The 16,124-nt window shown below is 31.9% G+C and overlaps 2 protein-coding genes and 1 long non-coding RNA gene across 3 annotated transcripts; 1 reads left to right on the top strand and 2 right to left on the bottom strand.

Annotated features, from left to right (window-relative positions):
- The first annotated feature begins 3,167 nt into the window (after positions 1 to 3,167).
- On the top strand, positions 3,168 to 5,852 carry LOC132030587 (1-aminocyclopropane-1-carboxylate synthase). Its single transcript, XM_059420284.1, has 4 exons — positions 3,168 to 3,527; positions 3,638 to 3,769; positions 3,880 to 4,040; positions 4,740 to 5,852. The coding sequence occupies exons 1-4, from the start codon at positions 3,351 to 3,353 to the stop codon at positions 5,728 to 5,730; spliced, it is 1,461 nt and encodes a 486-aa protein (XP_059276267.1). The 5' UTR covers positions 3,168 to 3,350; the 3' UTR covers positions 5,731 to 5,852.
- Positions 5,750 to 6,192, bottom strand: LOC132030588 (uncharacterized). Its single transcript, XR_009408067.1, has 2 exons — positions 6,070 to 6,192; positions 5,750 to 5,997 (listed from the first exon to the last, which is right to left on the bottom strand). It is a non-coding gene; the product is annotated as an uncharacterized LOC132030588 (long non-coding RNA).
- Positions 6,193 to 12,011: 5,819 nt separating this feature from the next.
- LOC132030586 (1-aminocyclopropane-1-carboxylate synthase-like) lies at positions 12,012 to 14,929 on the bottom strand. The gene is made up of 4 exons (XM_059420283.1): positions 14,565 to 14,929; positions 14,317 to 14,448; positions 14,058 to 14,218; positions 12,012 to 13,342 (listed from the first exon to the last, which is right to left on the bottom strand). Exons 1-4 carry the CDS (start codon positions 14,739 to 14,741, stop codon positions 12,355 to 12,357), a joined length of 1,458 nt encoding a protein of 485 aa, XP_059276266.1. The 5' UTR covers positions 14,742 to 14,929; the 3' UTR covers positions 12,012 to 12,354.
- Between the last annotated feature and the right edge of the window lie 1,195 nt (positions 14,930 to 16,124).

The following is a 16,124-nucleotide window of genomic DNA, read 5'->3' as shown; positions in this document are numbered from 1 at the left end:
TTACACTGAAAAGCAATTTAATGTGCTTTCAAAGTATGGATCAGAAGTACTCTTCACTTTTTTTTTTTTTTTGGGTAAAGACTTAAGTTATACATGTTGATAATAATAATAGTAAATGTTTGGCTAAAATTATTTTTCTAATTGTTATTATACGATTAGGAACAGAGCTAGAGTTTTTCTACAGTTTCGGTAAATTAAAACTGAATAGCTTTGATTCAAATTAGAGGCAGAGCTAGAGACCAAAACACTATAAAAATGGTTTTCTTAAGCTCACGGATGGGTTTAAAAAGATTTCGTTTAAAATACTTTTGAGCAATTTTGATCCTTTAAATTTGATGAAAGTCAATGCTTTTGATGTTCATCAAATATTTAACAAATATTGATTATTATATTTAACAGAAACTGTGAAAAAGAAATATCTTCTTAAAAAATTTAACATTCTCTGACAAGTGTCATTTCGTCTGATTTGAGACAAATATCCTTTTATGGAGTGTTCTACATTGTAATGTAATTTGAATTATAAGTCTTGACCATTTTTGTATTCGTCAAAGCGTTGTTGAATTTACGTGTGGACATAAGAAGTGAAAGTCACAAATTGTGACCATGTTAAACACCATATTCTAAGGTGAAGACAACAGTATAGAGTACAACCAATAATGCAGTGCCAAATATAGTAACAAGTGTACAGTTTCATGATTTAGGAGTACATATTGTTCCATTTTATTTAGAAATCATTATTTTTCCCACCAAAAACTTAGGAAGAATTTGAAAGTCGAAGGAAAAATGAAGCTCCGACCGCGTTAAAAAATAATATATATGAAGGATTTTCTAATGCATTAAATGCAAATAATTCACGTTTCCTTTCTATTTTTGTGCATGTGCTTGAACGTGTACGTGATTTATGGTTCAATAATCAATTTGCTATATGCTTTAAGCAAAACATATCATATGTGTGCAAGGAGTTAATAACCGCTAATTCACTTGCTTAATCTCACAAGTCAAATGCGTACGATTTTAGTTTATGATCCAAAAAATTGTTATTGGAGTGAGGAAAGACTTCTTGTGTGTGAGAATAAAATCTTATCACGTTGAAAATTGATGAGAAGAAAGCTAATTATATATAAGTATAATGATAATCTTAAATGATATGAAGTCTTCTGAAAAACCGTTTAAGCATGACCCAAAGTGAATACAATCATTTTTTTTTTTGGGGTCATGATGTTAAGAGTCAATTTTAAATTGACGTAACCAACAAGATCCATGTAGGAGAAGGGGAAGGGAGATCCATTTTTTGGTCCGTAAAAATGATCTTCTATATATTTGAAAGCAGTATATAAAATATACGAAATTTTTGTAAGATCATTTATTTTAGTTAAATTGTAACGGATCATGGAAGATCATTTCCTTAGTGAGGTAATTAAATGTATCAGTAATAGTAGAATTTTAAACCCCTCAAGAGTATACAAGGTGGTGTTCTTTCTCATACATAATTTTTTGTGGATTTGGAGGCATAGTATCGAACACTTTTAAAGAAAGCGTTCTCAATAGTTTTATAATAATTTGTGGACCATTATGTTTCAAAGCACTTTCTATTTGGATATAAAAATTTAGATTACTTACGATTCCTTTTTTTTTTTTTTCATTTTATGTAAGATCGTATAGACAATCTCTTGGAAAGCAACAAAAGAAAAAGAAACACACGTACGATTTTCCTACTTTTGTCTTTTAGGTCTAAAAAAATGAACATATCATCCGACAAGATTGCGATTAAACCAACAACGTAGTTTTTAAAGTTGCAACAAAACAGCTAAGTAAAATTCCTTATGTTATCCATTGGTTTGACATATACTGCTCTTATTCGCCGACATTTAATTGTTTTAATTAGAAATTTGGATCCATTCGCAATAATCAAATATGAGATTAGTTGAATCTTTGACACAAGTTAGAAGTTCATTTTCCTATTTGTACATATTTCATCAAGTATCAAGTTTGCCCGATTGAAGTAGTAGTTTTCTGCTGTCATTAAATCCGAGAACCGATTATAAAAAAATCCTGTTAGTAATTAATTAATTACCTTTGGGCGAATTAGTTCTTCATGTACTAAAATTTCTCAGGATATGCGCTTTCTTATTATTTTTTCTTTTACAGAATTGAAGCGTTCAAAAAAGAAGATCAGTTAGAAGAGTCTTCAAGAAATTCTTTGGAAGTTATATAGTAATTAAGAAGGTTAAAATATGCGTTTGATACGACAGAAGTCATTCATGGAAAATATTATTATAGAATATGTTTCTCTGATATTTGATTAGTAAGAGAAATTTTTTGCAACAAGATATATATTACAAATTAATAATAATATTAGTAAATCAGAAAATATTTTTGGATATCAAAGACTAATAATAATTTCTGGTATTTAAGTTTTGTTTGACAAGTCAAAAGAAATTAAAAGTTAAGATAAATTGCCAAAAAAAAAAAAAAAAAAACTATTTAAAAGTGATGGACTTCCTAGTGAAAAACCTTTTCTTTAATAGGATTTCATAATTTAATTATTCAGGAATGTTTGTGTCAAGCTATTTTATGAAGTCTGAAAGGAAATAAGGTAAATGATCGATACTATTGAAAGGGTGGTATAAACTGCCTAAATAAAAATTCTTGGATATCAAACAATCAATTTAAATATTTCACGATCAAGAAATATTTTATTCTCTTTAGAATAGGCCCCGAAAGGAAAAGGAAGACTTAAATGACAACCAACGTCTATTTTACTGAATTTACCGGATAGTGGCTATTAATTTCGGAACATTTAGTGACTTTGACTTGTGTCATATCAAACACACCTTCCATGTAATCCTCCTACTAGTTATGACTATTCACTATCTTCAACCAATTTGTAGAAAGTTTCTTAAGAGAATATTTCATACTAGAGTCGTATTTATTTTGAGTTGAGTTTGGTGGGGCTATTAGGAAAATGAAGAGGACCTTTACAGTTCATAACTAGTGCTCTATTAGCATACACATACGTACTATAACACCTACCTTATCTCAAGATTTTACTTTGAAAATAAATACTCGTGTGTGTGTGTTGGGGGTGGGGAGGGGTGTGTACGCGTGCGTGTGGAATTCCTATCTTTCATGGAAACTTCTTTTAAGTTTCAACACCTTGACAATGTAGCACTTAGAAATGACAAGTATAAATAAGGCTTCACTTCCACTTAAATATTCATTCAACAAATTTACAAGCTACTACTACTAATATTCAAAGTCTCAAAAGAGCTTCTTTTTTACCAAATTAGCAAATATCCGCTTCATTTTGTTGAAAGTTTTTGATTCTATTAGAAGAATTTTTTCAAAAAATGGTGTCCATTTCAAGCAATAACCAAAAGCAGCAGCTTCTTTCAAAGATAGCAACTAATGATGGCCATGGAGAGAACTCAGCCTATTTTGATGGTTGGAAGGCTTATGCAAATGACCCTTTTCATCAAACTGAGAATCCTGATGGTGTTATACAGATGGGTCTTGCAGAAAATCAGGTAGGGGCAAAACATGATATATTTTATTCTGTTTCCTTGATACAATGGCTAAAGTTGAAAACTATAAGAGTTTTTGTTGATAAATTTCTCTTTTTTGATGCTTTTTGCAGCTTTGCTTTGATTTAATCCAAGAATGGGTGGTGAATAACCCAAAAGCCTCCATTTGCACAGCTGAAGGAGCTGAAGATTTCAAGGATATTGCTATTTTTCAAGACTATCATGGCTTGCCAAAGTTTAGACAAGTATGAAATCTTTCTTTTTAAAAAATAAAATAAAAATACTACTACTAGTTTTTATCTTTTTGTTCATAATTATTTAGTGTACTAATTATTTTATGAAAAATAATTTTCAGGCAGTAGCAAGGTTTATGGAGAAAGTAAGAGGAGACAGAGTCACATTTGATCCAGACAGAATAGTGATGAGTGGAGGGGCAACTGGAGCTCATGAAACGCTTGCTTTTTGCCTGGCTGATCGTGGTGATGCATTTTTGGTTCCTACACCATATTATCCTGGGTAAGAAATATCTCTTCTTCTTTTTTTTTTCTTTTTTTTTTTTTAATTATTCAGTATCTGATATTCACTGGCTCGATTAATTCTGACTTAAGTCGTGTAGAATTCATTAAAAAAGAGACTTCCAATCAAGAGTTTCTCTGTTTTCAGAGCTAGAATCAAGAAAATGATGTTTTCTATAAGAAATTTCTAAGTCGGGTCCTTTTTAATTCATTCATCAACTTGGGGACACTTATATTTTACAAATCACTATCATAATTCACAAGTGTCTTCCTTTGACCTGTACATTTCTTCCTTTGACTTGTACATTTTTAACTTATTTTGGTGCTTGGACCTAGTAAATTATTGGTGTGGGTCACGAAATCAACTACTCATCTGCACAAAACAGAGAATGTGGGTCCTCTATGTTAGCATCCTTCATAACTTCCTGGTCCTACATGACAAGGACCAAAAAGTCTACCATTATGTAGTAAGTTGGGATTTGGTCCATTATCAAAAAATTTATCATTTGTCCCAAAAGTTATCCATAATGTATATTATTATAAATATTAACAAATATAATGTCCTACATGTGATGAGACATGTTTCCATAGACAAAAGGGAATGTTGTAGTAAGAATTAAAAAAAAAGTTGCATGGTTTTCAAGTTTGCTATATTGAATTAATGGGGTGCTAAAGTAAATCTTCATTTGTAATATTGCAGATTTGACAGAGATTTGAGGTGGAGAACTGGTGTGCAACTTTTTCCAGTTGTTTGTGACAGTTCTAATGATTTCAAGGTCACTATCAAAGCCTTAGAAGCTGCATATGAAAAAGCTCAAGAATCCAATATCAAAATAAAGGGCTTACTTATAAACAATCCTTCAAATCCATTAGGCACTATTCTTGACAAGGACACTCTCAGAAACATAGTAAGTTTCATCAATTCGAAGAACATCCACTTAGTATGCGACGAAATCTATGCTGCCACGGTCTTTGATCAGCCTAAATTCATCAGCGTTTCCGAAATAGTAGAGGAAATGATTGGATGCAACCAAGATTTAATCCACATTGTCTATAGCTTGTCCAAAGATTTGGGATTTCCAGGATTCAGGGTCGGAATTGTTTACTCGTACAATGACACAGTAGTGAACATTGCTAGAAAAATGTCGAGCTTCGGGCTAGTTTCAACACAGACACAACATCTGCTTGCATCAATGTTGTCTGATGAAATTTTCATTGAGAAATTCATTGCTGAGAGTTCGGAAAGGCTCGGAAAAAGGCAAGGGATGTTCACAAAAGGACTTGCACAAGTTGGAATCAGCACATTGAACAGTAATGCTGGTTTATTTTTCTGGATGGATTTAAGCAGGCTTCTTAAAGAACCAACATTTGAAGCTGAATTAGAACTGTGGAGAATTATTATTAATGAAGTGAAACTTAATGTTTCACCAGGTTGTTCTTTTCATTGCTCTGAACCTGGTTGGTTTAGAGTTTGTTTCGCAAATATGGATGATGAAACTATGAGAACTGCCTTAAGAAGGATTAGGAACTTTGTGCTTCAGACAAAGGGACATAATAATAAAGCTACAATCAATAAACAATGCAGCAGGAAGTTTAGCAAACTTCAAATCAGCTTATCGTTTCGACGCATGGATGATTTCATGAACTCACCAGCTCACTCTCCAATGAGTTCGCCTTTGGTCAGGTCTTAAAGAAAAAACATGGCTTAGCTTTGTTCTTGTTGTTTGTCTAATAAGAGGAGAAAAAAATTCCTTTGTTATAGTGATGAGTCATAGGTTTGATATATAGTATATACATTAAGTATTTGATTTCACAGTTCATTTCATTTTGTCCAGAGAATGTTTTGGATTTTTATCATCCCATCAATGTATCAAAATGGGATGTACCGTGGAATTTTCAGTTCTTGGTTTTTTTTATTCCTTCTTGAAAATGAAGGAAGCTCAAACTTGTAACCAGAACTTTTACTTGCTTATATATAAAACTAGTATATCTGCCCGTGCTTCGCGTGGTTTTAAAAAATAAATTCAAACTATTTTTAAGCATTAATGTCATGATTTTATTCATTACCAATTCAAAAATTTAATAAATTTTCATCTTTTCATAATTCGTCTAACATGCCTTATAAAGTCCTTAGAAAGAATCTGTTAGAAATATTTCACTTCTATAAGAATGAGAGAACTCATTTAAATCAAAAAGCAAATATTAAAAATAATTATGAGAAAGAAACAAATGATAATATAAAATTATGCGGATGCAAACTTAAGAAGTGTCAGTTTTTTCCCTTCCTCTAAAATTTATATTCTTAGTATTTTGTTAGTTCTTTTACTTTTCAAAAAAAAAAAAAAATATAAGGTATTTTATAGTTGTGTTTCATTATTAATTTCATTTCTCTCACACAACATATTAAAACACTTAAAATAAGCAATATAAATAGAAAAAAAAAATGAACTCGTCATTGATGGGATCAAATTACGAAGTATCTAATATTTGTCTTTTTCTTTTTGTATTTGCCTTATAAATAGCCAAAAGCGCCCCACCCCCAACCCCTCACCCCCAACGTTTGACCGGATTCTCAACTACACACCTTTACTATACGTCCTATTACCTCCCCAACATTTTAAAACTGAAATATATACCCCCTTGAAAGGTCACACTCAGATATGTGTTGGATAGTGTAGTGCACGCGCCTGCTTGACATGTGTATATTTGAGGAAAAAAATAACTTTTTCATTTGTTTTTTATTCTTTTCCTTGTTTTTTCTTTTTAATATGTTCATTTCTTCATTTTATTTTACCTTTCCTTGCTTTTGTAATTCCCTGTGATTGTATGGTACCACTCCTCGCCCGATTTTTGCTTTCAAGCTTAATATTATCTTTTAATTAAGGCAAAATGGGTGATTTTGTATCTACCAAATTTGGATCCCAAGCCCATCACCTAACAAACATACCCACAAAATACTTCAATGTCGAGGACCCATTTTTCAAAATACCCATAAGATTCAAGATTATACATCGAAATAACCAAAATTCAAATACAGTAGATCTAGTAATAAATCTTGAAAATGAGTGATTTTGTATGTATGAGAAAGAGGAAAAGTGAGGTAAGCCAAGAAGAATAACGGAAGATAAGAGAAAAAGAAATTGCCGGAAAAAGTAGCTGGTGAATTTAGCTTCTTCGTTAGGAACGATGATATTGTTAGAGAAGAGGAAAATAAGAAAAGAGAAAAGAAATAAACAAAAAATATATACTTCTATTTAATTATAATGGAAATACAATAATAAAAATAATTTTTACACGTTTTTTGCTTCTCACTCTCCGTGCCACATCAGCACTTAAGGGGGTATATATTACGGTTTTAAAATGTTCAGGAGGTTAATAGAACCCTGTGAAGTAAAGGTGTGTAGTTGGGAATCCGATCAAACATTGTTGGGGTTTCTTTCTCATTATTCTTTAGCGTATAATTATTCTATTTTTCTGCTTCAATTTAAAATTTCAATAATTTTAAGATATCATTAAAAAATTAAGGTATGTATATATATCAACTGTAATAATATTCACACAATAAAATCAGAAGAGTAGGAGTACAAAATCGTTTTGTTATTATGTCTTACTATCTTCTTGTTTCTTTCTGCCAATCAATGTTGCAACCCATTAAATCATAACATGCTAATTTCCTATAATATTGAACATAATCTAGCACCAACAAATTAATTATTCTGTCAGTAAATATATGGAGTGAAATTTTTTAGCCAATAATCATTGATCTGTGAAAGTTTTTTTTTTTTTTTTTTTTGTTTTTGTTTTTGTTTTTTTTCTTAAAATAATTCAATAGTAGGTTTTGGCAAATTATATCAACATCTTTTAGTTGGTTTAAAACTCAAATTGCCTATCTTTTAATAGTCACCACAAGATGAACACCACGTATATGTACCTGCATTATTTCTATTATTATTCATATAAACATGCATTGTTAAAATGAAGAAAATCTGATAATGTCAAGGTGTGTTCACTTTTAGGTCTATTAGAATTAAAAAAATTGCTGTAAGTAGGTGGACAGGGTAGCACCTTAAATCCGCAAAAATAAGACACGGTAACTCACGAGTTGATAAATGATTGTTCACAAAGATAGTTGTCCTGCTCTCCTCCCTTTGTTTGGTAAGGCTTTTCTTTTCCGTTTTGTCTTTCAACTGTGTTGAATATTTTACTTCACGAATTATCATCAAATTAAGGAAAAATATAGCAGATTAACTCTGAAAATGGGAGAAAAAATAGCGAGAAGGGAAAGAGGTGTAACTGTTTTTTCCCAACAAAGAGGCGTAATGTAAGGGTTAGCTTTAATAGGGAAGAGTTAAATACAAACGGAAGGAAAATTTAATAGTCGTGACTTTTGGAGATTTTAATTTTATTTATTTAGATCACTTACACTTAAATAAGAGAGTAAAAGGCAAAATTCTAGAAAAATAGATAAATAGGAATGCTGGCTTTTGAGGCGTACCACGTCACTGGGCCTATGCCCGACTTTATATAGATATATAGATTATGAGTGTTCTTGATATTCAAAACTTTATGTTGGTTTTGAATTTTAAGCTAAAATTGAGCAGAGTCTTAACGCAACAATAAAAGTTGTTGTCACAGGTTCAAGCGACGAAAACAGCCACTTGCATAAATGCAAGGTAAGGTTACCTAAATTAGACCCAATTTGGATTGACCCTTTCCCTGAATCCACTCATAGTGGGATCTTAGTGCACCAAGGTGCCTTCAATCTTAAATCCAAAAAATGGCATACTGTATGGCAGCAACAAAAACTTATGTTCTATGAGATTGATGGTTAAGTGTGACTGTCTTTAAATGATAGAAGTTAATACTCCATCAGACAATTAGATCAGAAAAAAGAATATATTTATTATGAAAGTGGTTGGTAAGTACTGATAGGCAATATATTTCAATAATTTTCAAGGGTGAGACTCATGTTCTTACTGTTAAAACAAAGTGTAAAACTTATCATGAAACTGTTTTAAGCACCTAATCATTCTAATTCTAAGTACCTAGACAAAAGAAACACCCAACTCTTATTCTTCAAATAAATAATTTATGTTAGGACTGTCCAAACTCCTAAAGGACACCAACTCCCTGTGTGTGTTTTTAAAGAAAATTGACGATCTCTATTAATTAAGTCAACCAAATATCTCTCTTTCCGTCTTCCTCCCTTAATTTAGTTGATGCTGACTTTGACTTGGTATAAGTTTTAAGTCAGATACTAATTTAATATATTGTTGATGGTTGTGTAACAAACTTAAGTCAACAAATAATGGTTGATTAAGAAGACCTACACTTAGATAGTGCACAAGCAATAAAATATGAGTACACGGCCAAGGAGGCATAGAAATAAATATTGTACTCTACATAAAATTATAAAGGGGGGAAAAGTGAAAAGACAAGAGAAGGGGAGAGACATTTGGACCTTTTTCATTATCTTCATTCTTTATTTAAACTTTAGAGGTTTAGCACAGAGAAATAAGTTAACTCGTTTTCCATAGTTGCTCAAACAGATTTTCTTAATACGTCATTATTTTGGATATGGTGTTGTTCACCTAAAAAGTAAATTCTCCTCACTTCCCTTTAATAAATTTTTTTCGAAAAATATAGTATCATTTGCTATATTTAGTACAGACTAACTCTTTATTTCAAATCTCATATGCCATGTTAAGATCATAAGTTTCAAAGGACGTTTTAAATTGATACATTATTCATGATTTAGTTAAAGATTACCTCACCCAAATGTCAAGTCTAGGTGGGATTTTAATGGCCATGGTGGAGCACAGTTAGAAATAGGGGTATTTTTTATTATTGGCTAAAATAGAGGTTAATTTGTCTCGATAGTACAATGAAGGTTAGATGTAGACAACCTTTGAAAGTAGAGGGGTAAATTTCCTTTTCCCTCTAGTAATACAAGTGATAGAATAAAATTTCTTGAATTTCTATTTTTTTCTGATACATAAATCAACATTTAAATTCTTAATTCGTTTCAAGTGATTAAAATAAAAAATAAGATACAAACATGAATCAATTAATGTGCATTCTAACATCTACGCGGGCCAAGGTTAAGTGGGTGGGTGATATTGGTTTAACGTTCTTTGTTAAAGACTAATTTGGAAGCTGTACATAAGATTCTTTTTCTTAAATTGGATCAGTGTTAATAGGAACAATAATCATAGTACTCGGCACTAAATTTAATTGATGAAGAAAGGGTCAATCGTGATTAACAAATAATAATCACGCACTCTTGGGGATTAATATAATCTAATTATTCACTTTCCTATTTTAATTATGTGATAGTCACAGTCTATATAATCATGGTGCCACATGAGTACACGTTCTCTACGTTTGATGGCAATAATCACCAAATTAGTTGATAATTAGTGGTCATTAGCTAGACTGGTTTTACGTCGACATTCCATGTGTAATCAACAATTTACTCCTTTTGAAAACATTGCATTTGCGCTGTTAAAGTTGGCTTCTTTAAAGCTACCTCCACCTCCAATTTAATTTTTTTAAGGTATGGTTTGGAATCATGTTGGAAATAAGTAGAAAATCGATATTGGTCCTCTAAAAATAAAGTAAAATGAAAGCTAACAAGAATTAACTTAGTTAGCTCATCATCTAAACTCAATATTAATATATACTATTCCCTCCAGATAAAAAAAAAGAGTCCACTTATGTATATCTTTTCAATTACATTAAAACGATAAAGCCGATCACCTTAACAACTCTTTTCTTAATAAAAAAATGATAGAGCCGATAATATTCTATCTGTATTAAAAAAAATTGGTCAAAAGTTGATACAAACTGAATCATGAAAATAAATGCAAGTTGCTGATGAGGAGGCTAGGGCATCCATCCTTTAGGAACAACTATGGGAGCAAAATAGTGAGACGAACACCTGCCTGCTAAGGAATGAGCCAAAAGACAGCTTTTTGATGACCCCTTTTTGGATGCAATTTTTCCTGGTTTTGTGCTCGAAGCAGTTCAGACATTATGTAACTTTTAAAATTTCTTTTTTAATTCTTTGCTTTACCACTTCTTATTAGTGTCTGAGAATCTGAAATCAAGGAGAGATTCAATCATAGAGGGGTTCAGTATTAGTTGGAATTTGTTTGGAAAGTGCCAATATTTAAAGGTTACAAGTTGAATATGTCTCCAACAGCAAGTAGATACACAAATTAAATGTCACTTGACATCATAAGAAAGTGATTGTATCATGACAAATAGTACATAAATTAAATTATCCTTTTTATGTCTCGAAGTTTAGGTCACCTTATGCTTAAATTTATTCTATTATATTTTAGTTAGCCCGATCATCCGTTGCATGTTACCCTTCTAAATAAGAATATTGTTTTCATTTTTAAATTTCTATATATTCTTCCGATGCATCAAACCAAAGCATGAATTTCAGTTACAAACTTACCAGCGTCAATCAATGTTTGCAATCTTTGGATCAAAATTCCCAACTTCGTCTCTCCAACTGTTAATAAAATGGTTTAATAATTAATTCACCAGCTAATTAAGGAATTATTATTTACATCAGTAATATGACGTGGGTATGAAGTCGCCTTTGGTAGAAAATGCTTTAACCCAACGTGAGACTTCCCCGTATGATCCGGATTTAATCGAGCCCCATTATGGACACATGACACCAGAGATTTCTAATATAAAAAAGGCAATCATTATTTATTAGGATTAGGAATGACAATCATTACTGTTTATTTCAGACAGCCTCCGGATAATCTTTTATATCGTGCGTGCTGACAATAGCGGATAAATCAAATAATAATCTTACTTGTCCCCAATGCTAAATTACCGGGCATTTGCTGAGACTAGCCCGCTTCCACTCTTGACTTAGTTACCTAATAGCTATCAACCATGTACCATATAATATTAGGTTGGCAACTATAATTAAACCAAGATAAAAAAATTCTGAGAACACCATTCATTATAAGCAACTATAAAAGTTCTGGTTACAACTTTGAGCCTCCTTCACTTCCATGAAGAAGGAACCAAAAACAGAAACAAGAACAGATAAAAATTCCACAATGAATCCCATTTTATAATACATTTTACGATGGGATGATAAGAAAAATTCAGATGACAAAAATACAAAGCACACTGAACTTGTTTCTTTTCTTTTTCTTGATCAGACTGTGAAATCAAATACTTAAATTTATATATCAAACCTATCACACATCACTATAACAAAGGAACTTTTTTCTCCTCTTATTAGACAAACAACAAGAACAAGCTAAGCCATTTTTTTCCCTTTAAGTCCTGACCAAAGGCGAATTCATCGGAGAGTGAGCTGGTGAGTTGAAATCATCCAATCGTCTAAATGATAAGCTGATTTGAAGTTTGCTAAACTTCCTGCTGCATTGTTTGTTAATTGCAGCTTTGTTATTAAGTCCCGTTGTCTGAAACACAAAGTTCCTTATCCTTTTTAATGCAGTTCTCATAGTATCATCATCCATATTCGCAAAACAAACTCTAAACCAACCAGGTTCAGAGCAATGAAAAGAACAACCTGGTGAAACATTAAGTTTCACTTCATTAATAATAATTCTCCACAATTCTAATTCAGCATCAAATGTTGGTTCTTTAAGAAGTATCCTTAAATCCATCCAGAAAAATAAACCAGCATTGCTCTTCAATGTGCTGATTCCAACTTGTGCCAGTCCTTTTGTGAACATCCCGTGCCTTTTTCCGAGCCTTTCGGAACTCTCAGCAATGAATTTCTCAATGAAAAATTCGTCAGACAACATTGATGCAATCAAATGTTGTGTCTGTGTTGACACTAGACCGAAACTCGACATTTTTCTAGCAATGTTCACTACTGTGTCATTGTACGAGTAAACAATTCCGACCCTGAATCCTGGAAATCCCAAATCTTTGGACAAGCTATAGACAATGTGGATCAAATCTTGGTTGCATCCAATCATTTCCTCTACTATTTCGGAAACACTGATGAATTTGGGCTGATCAAAGACCGTGGCAGCATAGATTTCATCGCATACTAAGTGGATGTTTTTCGAGTTAATAAAACTTACTATGTCTCTGAGTGTGTCCTTGTCAAGAAGAGTGCCTAATGGATTTGAAGGGTTGTTTATAAGTAAGCCCTTAATGTTGATATTGGATTCTTGAGCTTTTTCATATGCTTCTTCTAAGGCTTTTCTAGTGACTTTGAAATCATTAGAACTGTCACAAACAACTGGAAATAGTTGCACACCAGTTCTCCACCTCAAATCTCTGTCGAATCTGCAATATTACAAATGGAAAAATTACTTTAGTACCTCATCAATCCAGTTTACTAGCAAACTTGGAAACCCTGCAAGTTTTTTACTATTCTTTCTACAACATTTAATAAGACATTCATTATATTTGTTAGTGTTTGTAATAGTAATCAATTATGCATCAATTATGCATGACTTTATGGGACTTAATGAGTCTAAAAAGAAATTGATAATGACAAAATTTAATTAAAAAGAAATTGATAATGACAAAATTTAATTAAAAAGAAATTGATAATGACAAAATTTAATAAAAAGTGAGATTCTGATCTGTCTCAAATTTTTGACCCTTGTCACTTAGGACCTACTTTCTCTATTTTGTGCAGAGAGTAGTTGATTTCATGTCCCACACCAATAATTTTACTAGGTCCAATCACCAAAATAAGTTAAAAATATGCAGGTCAAGGGAGGATACTTATGATAGTGATTTGTACTAAAAGATAAGAGCCGCCCCATATTGAAAAGAAATAAATAAAACTTGGATTAACTAGGATTTTCTCAAAGAAATTATAAACAAATTTTGCTTCTTTTGTGAAAGAAATGAGGTTTTCTTGATTCAAGTTCTGAGATTGGATAAACTTTTAATCTAGTCTTTTTTATAGATTTTACGCGGCGTAAATCGAAATTAATCGGTCTAGCGAATTTCAGATACTAGTTAATTGAAAAAAAGAGGTGTTTCTTACCCAGGATAATAAGGGGTGGGAACCAAAAAAGCATCACCAGGATCAGCCAAGCAAAAAGCAAGCATTTCATGAGCTCCAGTTGCTCCTCCACTCATTACTATTCTTTCTGGATCAAATGTTACTTTGTCTCCTCTCACTTTCTCCATAAACCTTGCTACTGCCTGACAATTATTTTTCATAAACTAATTAGAACACTGAATAATTAATGAATAAGAAAAATGATTAGCAACAAATAATAAGGATTAAATAATTTTCATACTTGTCTAAACTTTGGCAAGCCATGATAGTCTTGAAAAATAGCAATATCCTTGAAATCTTCAGCTCCTTCAGCTGTGCAAATGGATGCTTTTGGGTTATCCACCAACCATTCTTGAATTAAATCAAAGCAAAGCTGCAAAAAACATCAAAAGAAAGAGAAATTTATTAACAAAAACTCTTAGAAGTTTTCAACTTTAGCCATTTTATCAAGAAAATATAGGAGAATATATCTTTTTTATCTTCACCTACCAGATTTTCTGCAAGGCCCATCTGAATAACACCATTTGGATTCTCAGTTTGATGAAAAGGGTCATTTGCATAAGCCTTCCAACCATCAAAATAGGCTGAGTTTTCACCATGGCCATCATTAGTTGCTATCTTTGAAAGAAGCTGCTGCTTTTGGTTATTGCTTGAAATGGACACCATCTTTTGAAAAAAAATCTTGTAAAAGAATCAAAAACTTTCAACAAAATGAAGTGGGTATTTGCTAACTTGGTGAAATGAAGAAACTCTTGTACTTTGTGGAATGAACATTGAAGTGGAAGTGATGCCTTATTTATACTTGTAATTGTAAGTGCTACTGTATAATATTGAATGGTTGCTAAACAGTTCCATTAAAATTAAATAAAGGATCTACCGCACGCGTAAAACACCCCACCCCCACAATTGAAACCAAACCAAAAAAAAAAAAAAAAAAGAAGCTCTCTTTGAAAAAAATAGTATACTATATTTCTTTTGAAAATACAATCTTGAGATATGGTAGGTGGTTTAGTACGTAAGTATGTGCTAATAGCGCACTAATAATGAACTGTACAAGGCCCCTCATTTCCCTAATCTCTTTACCAAACACTAGGATAAATATGAAATATTCTCTATAGAAATTTGGAACTCTTAGGTTTTCTACAAAATGCTTCAAGAATGTGTACAACGATAATGTAATGAATGTTTACCTTTATTAGTATATTTTAAGAGTTTATAATAGGTTATTTACTTTACAAAAAAGGTCATTATTACAGGTAGTTATTTGTTGTTGTAAGTCATCTTAATCGAATGATGTCCAAGTATTGTATACTATTAGTGAGCATAAGTTAAACTCATACAAGATATTCTTCATAAATCTTATCCTTCTTTATTTGTTGCAGACTTTAGAGGGTTTCGTGGGGACTTTTTAAACCGATCTTTGAAGTCCAATTTGTCTAAAATTCTCTTTAGTTATATGACACATTTTACGTTATAATGTACGGGACTAGTAATATAAAACACGTAAGATCTTCTTAAAGTTATTCCCATATTTAAATTCAAATTGTTAACATGTTATTTTGTACCATTTGCTCAAGCTAGGACTGCGTATCGGGTGGTTCGGTTCGAGTTTGAAAGTTATCGGTTAAACTTATCGGTTATCGGTTTGTAGACATGTTAAATCGTTAAAGAACCACTAAGATATCGGTTAATGGATTATTGGTTAATCGGTTTTTGATCGTTATTGGTTCGGTTATCGGTTTAACCGTTAAGATATCACACGAAATTTTTGCAAGAACAAAGAAGTCATCTTCAAAGCGAAGAATCGAAAAACGAATTAACGAGATGCAAAATGAATAAAGTAGCTATAAAGAAAGTGCCCACGGCAGCTAGCTATAAATGGAGGTTGAAAACTGAAGTTCGGCCGGGCATCTCCAAGACGTTAAAAACTTGAAACCTTTTCTTCATATTTACATGAATCCTAGTTCCCAGACCACTGCTGACAACTTTCCAATTTGACAATGTTGTCTTTTTAGCTTCCTCATCCAAGTCCTCAACAACTCTCTTTAC

Source organism: Lycium ferocissimum, chromosome 9 (genome assembly GCF_029784015.1).
Source record: "Lycium ferocissimum isolate CSIRO_LF1 chromosome 9, AGI_CSIRO_Lferr_CH_V1, whole genome shotgun sequence".
NCBI classification, from domain to species: domain Eukaryota; kingdom Viridiplantae; phylum Streptophyta; class Magnoliopsida; order Solanales; family Solanaceae; genus Lycium; species Lycium ferocissimum.
Note: the sequence above shows the minus strand (reverse complement) of the source record. Positions and strands in the feature narration are given on the sequence as shown.

Bases quoted from the DNA above. Each gene is read 5' to 3' on its own strand.
- LOC132030586 (XM_059420283.1), bottom strand. From the start codon at position 14,741: ATGGTGTCCATTTCAAGCAATAACCAAAAGCAGCAGCTTCTTTCAAAG. The intron at 14,219-14,316 runs GTATGAAAATTA...AATAATTGTCAG, and splicing joins GCTTGCCAAAGTTTAGACAA to GCAGTAGCAAGGTTTATGGA. The intron at 13,343-14,057 runs GTAAGAAACACC...GTAATATTGCAG, and splicing joins CCCACCCCTTATTATCCTGG to ATTCGACAGAGATTTGAGGT.
- LOC132030587 (XM_059420284.1), top strand. From the start codon at position 3,351: ATGGTGTCCATTTCAAGCAATAACCAAAAGCAGCAGCTTCTTTCAAAG. The intron at 3,770-3,879 runs GTATGAAATCTT...AATAATTTTCAG, and splicing joins GCTTGCCAAAGTTTAGACAA to GCAGTAGCAAGGTTTATGGA. The intron at 4,041-4,739 runs GTAAGAAATATC...GTAATATTGCAG, and splicing joins CCTACACCATATTATCCTGG to ATTTGACAGAGATTTGAGGT.